Raw genomic sequence first — 5,691 nt, 5'->3', positions numbered from 1 at the left:
GGCTGCCACAAATCCTGCTTATGCAGGTGGCTGTGGAGTGTGTCTGGCTCCAGCATGGGCTGGAGGGAGGAGGGGAGGCCTGTGGCACGCTTCTGCCCTGGGCTGGGGCTCCCGTATTGAGCCAGGCAGCCTGGTTACAGCTCTTCCCTCTCCCCCTCCCAGCAGAGAGGTCTCCTGGGTGTCTTGCCCTTGCAAGTATGGACACTGGCCCCAGTGCCCCCTTCTCCTGCTGGAGGAGTAGGTGCCTCTTCCCCCACATTGGCACCTGGCCACCCCCCCCCAACAGTCTCCAAGACCTGGACCTTCAACCCCCACTTCCCATACACTTACTGCATCCAGCTGCTGGGGCTGCTCCCGTGACCCTACCTGGCTGCATGCTGGCCATGTGCATATGCAGACTTATGTGCGCCCATTGCCTCCAGTTGCTTTAAGCAGCTCCTTACAGGCTGGAATGCTGCCAGCCTCCTGAGGGAAACCCATGCTTTCCCACATCTTTCTGGGACTTGCTCACAGCACTTCCAAGTGTTCTTGCGACCCACTTTAAGTGGGTTAAGTAAGGGAGTGGGGATTAGTGTAAAAAATTGAAAGATGGGATTAGTTTACTAGGGCAAGTAAGGGGGTTTTGTTTGTTTGTTTTTAAAAGAATAACAGCCAGTAGTAAAAGTTACAAAAAGGGAAAGAGGGAAACCAAGGGGAGGGGAACTGTCCCATTGCATTTTGTCCTTTTTTGTGAGATGCATGTGCCACCTCTTAATGCATAGTAAGAGGAGGGTAGGGTTTATCACATGAGGAAAGGGAGTTTGTCAGAATTGGAGATGAAGGCCAATATGGATGGTAGATGAAAGTAACAGAGAGAGACTGGAAAGCAGAAAGGTTAGAAGGATTTGCAGGGAGACCCCAAACGTCATCTTGTGATCTGACGTAGTTGAGGTGGGGGAGAGATGCAGAGGTGGTGTTGGCTGGAAGGATTGAGGTCTGTAAGGGCCTTGTCAGATGTTACATTTAGGACATGTTAACTGTACTTAAATCACTAGCATCTGAGCATTCAAGCAGTAAAACGTGCTAAATGCTATCATACCATAGCTAAGTTAAGACTTTCCCAGCAAGGAGCATCTCTATCAGCAAGGACTATCTTAGGTAGTATTACCTAACATGTTGAGCTAATGTCAGACTGCTGCGCAGAGGTGATACGATCGGAAGACTACAGTGAGGGGCCTGGGACTGACAAATAGCTGAGTTTATCTAGGGGTGCCTCGAGCCTAAAAAGGTTAGGAACCACTGATCTTACCTTTTTAAAATATTGAGTGCTGAGAATGAAGCACTCTTTCCCACTAATGCTATGAGTACTGACTTTTTGAATCTGCAGAATACTTTAAATGTTGACTGTGGTGGGTTTTAACTTCTTTGCATATCTGCTTAGGAAAACTTATTTGCTAAGAAAAAAAAGCCCACTTCAGATGTATCTTAATTTGTCTAGAAGTTATTTAGTTTATTTAAAATCTCCCTCATGCCCATTCTGTATTGGTAGGTTATTTTCCTTGAGTGTTATACAACCTTTTCTGGGGAAGAGACCAAAACCAGAAATTAGAATGAGCACAATTTTAAAATACTTAGAAAAAGTCTGCTGAATAAAGCTTCTTTTCTTAAAATGTAAACTAAAAACCATGTTGTCTTTTATTACAGATCAAACAAGATGCAATGTGTGGATCTTGGATGGTGACCTATATCATAAAGGCCTCCTTAAATTTGCAATGGAGGCTAGCTCTCTAAAGGACACTCTGGTTATGCTGGTGGTTGACATGTCTAGGCCTTGGACTGCATTGGATTCTTTACAGAAATGGGCGAGTGTTGTAAGAGAGCATATTGACAAATTAAAAATTCCTCCCGAAGAAATTAAAGAAATGGAACAAAAGTGTGAGTGTTCGGAAAGTGTGGGGGAAAAACTGAAGTCAAGTGGTACTTAATGACCTTTTGGAATCGTTAACTTCTGTTCTGATTCAGTCTCTCTTGCATGCTTTGGAAACTTAGTAAAATTAGGACTTGGAATGCTACAGTTCTGATTTTTCTCTAATTTTCTGATTTTTATATTACCTCAGGTGATTTAAAATACCTTCTGGCTTTAGTAACTTTCTCTGTTTTCCTTCCCTTTCACAAAACAAAAAAACAATGAAACCCTTCTAAAAGCTTTGCTCCTCAAAACTGTATGTAGGTAAACATCTGCTTCAAATAATACAACTTAGATTTATGCTGTTAGTCTTAAAAGGCAGTATACAGGCACATTCTGTCTCGGTCAAGTGGCTAACTGTATCTTCCTTGGACAAAATGGGTCCAAAATTCTATCAGTAGAATAGCTGTTTTGGGTATATCATGATCTAGGGCTGAAGTATTTTTACTCAGTGTTTGAACTCTTGTACTACTACAGAGAAAAGTGTATACAAAACTGCGTAGATGTGCACATAGAACTTTCAAATATACAAAGCACCAAGATTGTTCAGATATAAATGACTGTTTTGACACTAAGTGCATGTGACACCAAGTGCATTTTTTGACACTAAGTTACTCCTCATCTAACTTTGAAAAGAATAACTCTGTGTTGCAGTAGTAGTTTCCATACAGGGATTGCTGAACTCATTCTTAGTCTGAGGACAACTGAATCCTCAAAAGAGGAGAAGAATATTTAAAATATGAATCCTTCATTATTATATGTAAGCAAGGTTAAATCATAGCAGTTGATCTCAGTCAAGTCTGAGGGCTATGATATACCCTTGAGGAAACGGACCATGGCTATCAAGTTGCTAGAAACTAGAAGTATGCTATGCTAAATTGTTTACTGCAGGGGTGCTCAAGTACCAGCCTATGGGCCAAATGTGGCCGGCAGAGCCATAGCATCCAGCCCACAGGGCTCTGAACTGAATTTTAGCAGTGGGGGAGCAGTGGCCATTAATATGACCACATTTCCCTGCTGTCAAATTCCCAAACCCCAAGCCCTTTAATGGGTCAGAGTCCCTGCCATGCCTCCTTCCCTTAACATGACTAGATTGGGGCTGGGCCATGCCTTCTCCTCCCCGACCCCATCCCCATCCCCCCTGTAGGGCACACTGGAGCCGTATTTAAGCCACCTTTTTCTCCCCCAGCCCTTCTGCGCTGAGCCCTGCCCCCTCTCCCCTGCTAGGGCTAGGTTGGGGCTGTCAAGGCCTGCCCCCCCCCCCCATCACCTCTCTGTGGGGCCAGGGTCAAGCTCTTTTCTCCCATGGGTCAGGTTGCTCTTTGCCCTGCCCTGCTCTGCTCTGCACTGCCAGATAGGACCCCACTGCACCCACACTGGGCACTAGATCAGGACCACCAGCTTGATCGGGCCTATGAACAGACCTGGTACTGCCCATTCTGCTTGCCAGTTGAAAAGGCTGAGCATCACTGGCTTACTGCAGTAACTCAAACTTCTGGAAATGATGCATCAAGATAAATGTTAAGAAACTTTCAGTGCGTGTTTGGTTAAATATCTGTTGAAGCCATTTTTACAACAAAATCATTTAGTTTTGTTCGATTGCTACACAAAATATGCTTAAACTGATGGAAAAATATTGCTCCAGAATCTTGTCCTTAATTAGAACCAATATGGAGACAGCTTCCTTTATACTGAAGTGGAGGCTTTGAGCTAATGACTGAATCTTATTGTAAATGCTGTAATGTTGCATCCTCAAAATTAAATTCTGCCTCACTGTGGCATTTACCATCCATCCTCTTATTTTATTTTTTTCTTTAAAACTAGTCTTGATTTACTTGAAGAGCTCAGATATTAAATATCTAAGTACCATAATACATTTCAGTAACACAAATAGTATGCAGTAATCAGTTTCCTTTGTTTCCTTTTTTAAAGGAAAAAATCAGAAAAGCACTTGGCAACATAGCCAGTTAGTATTGCACTGAAATTCTTAAGGCTTGAAATTCTGTGACTTGCATATATAATGCTGCAAGTCCAGTAGTGGTAGCTTTTTGTGTTTCAGGAAGACGAAAGAATCTTAAGGCAGCCCTTAACTGGAGCACGTTTTTATTCCTTGTAAGGCATGGGAGCCATAAAATACAAATAAGAATTCTAACATTATAAAAGCCTTTGTCTGTCTGATGCTTTACTTGCATTCTGATTGGTTGTCTCAGCAGCCAGTCAGTGCTCCAAGAGTGTTTTGGACAGGAGGCAGTGGCGGTGGTGCTCTGCCACGATGGCAGGGACAAAGCAGGGTGGGGGGTGAGGCCAGCAGCCTCACCCCTGCCCTTCTCCGTGGAGGTGGCAGTGGCACGGGGTGCTGGCCAAGGGGGATGGGATGGCAGGGCAAGCTTCCCTCCCCCTTGCTCTTGGGAGGCAGTGCAGGGTGGAAGAGTCCTGAGAGATGGTACAGTGCTCTGTCCCTGACTGCCCCCCATCATTCCTGACAGGCAGTTGGCTAGTACAAATGTTTTTGTTTCTGCTTGGCTTTTTTCATGCTCATAGTATTGCAGTTGGTCCACTTTAAATTGTTCTTTCACTGCTGGCTTTTTTTGTGGCTTTCAAATGTAGGTTGCTGAAGCTAGAAATCGAATTATAGTGGAACATGTAAAGGAAACTGGTTTGTTTAGATGGATGAATTACAGAGGGGTTTTTTGTAGTCCAAGCACCATGCAAATTCCTAGTGAGTTGTGGGACAATGTTTTGTGCACGTCTGTAGGAAGGTATTGTGGCAAACTTGTAACAGTTCAGTGATAATTTCTTTTTTGGTAATTCTTCACCCCATAGTGCGGGGGATACCACCTGGAGGGAACAATCTCACTTGGGTTTTAGTTTCAGACTTGGATGAGCCAAATAGTCCACACTTGAAAGCACCACCAAACTTGGAGAGGAGGGCTGTTTTTTGGACCAAAAAGTCGTAAAGTCAGAGTTAACTATGCAGTGAGTATACGCTATAAATGGTACAAGAGTTCTGCTACTGGGCATTTGTAAAGTCAGTAGAGGGAATGATTCAGGAGGCAAATAGAGTAATTGAAATGAATTAAGGTGTGTAATACATTCTGTTTAATGGTACAAAGGCCTGAACAGTTTGGAGAGAAGTGGGGAATTGTGCAGAACTCTTGGCTTCCTCATGTAAATCACCAAAATTTTGCTCTGTATGTAGTCTCTATAGCTCAGCTCTGCTAAGGAATGTGAGATGACAGAGTGTGTGGTTTGTTTGTTTTCTGGTTTGTTTTTTTTTTTGTGGAGTGTACCAGCTGTGCTAAATTTAAGGGCTCCCTTCTCATTTAGGGAGTGAGACAAGGCTCTTGAGTGAATACCACCAAAATGGTGCAAGATTCAGGAATTTAAATAAGGTGAAGAGAAGCAGTTTCATAAATTAATTATGGCAAACGTGCAAGAAAAATTGACAGCAGGTTTGCATGAAGCCTGCTCTTTAAGCATAGTTATTACAGTATCCCAATTACCTTATGTACAAGAGATCTGTGTTCATATATTTCCTGCTGTATCATATACAAACATGTTTTACTGTAGTCCTATGTATATCTGGCTGTCCATGGAAAAAACACTAATTGATACTTACCTAGTGTACCTCTTCTATGTTTTCCCCTGTCACCTTGTTCAATGTGTGTGCAGTAGGCCTGTGTGCAGTAGGCAACTATTTGATTCGGGTTTGGATTTGGCTGATTTTTTTTTTTTTTTTTTTTTTT

At 43.0% G+C, this 5,691-nt stretch overlaps 1 protein-coding gene across 1 annotated transcript in view; it reads left to right on the top strand.

Annotated features, from left to right (window-relative positions):
• Positions 1-5,691, top strand: part of DYNC1LI1 (dynein cytoplasmic 1 light intermediate chain 1) — a 60,108-nt gene that overhangs the window by 26,700 nt on the left and 27,717 nt on the right. The window contains exon 4 of the mRNA XM_019508803.1: positions 1,684-1,914. Within this exon, the coding sequence (XP_019364348.1) occupies positions 1,684-1,914 (231 nt within the window). The remainder of the gene's footprint in view (positions 1-1,683; positions 1,915-5,691) is intronic.

This window comes from Gavialis gangeticus, unplaced genomic scaffold, assembly GCF_001723915.1.
Source record: "Gavialis gangeticus isolate Ggan-Ray unplaced genomic scaffold, GavGan_comp1, whole genome shotgun sequence".
Classification (NCBI taxonomy): domain Eukaryota; kingdom Metazoa; phylum Chordata; order Crocodylia; family Gavialidae; genus Gavialis; species Gavialis gangeticus.
The sequence above is the reverse complement of the archived record's forward strand: the minus strand, read 5'-3'. Positions and strand labels throughout refer to the sequence as shown.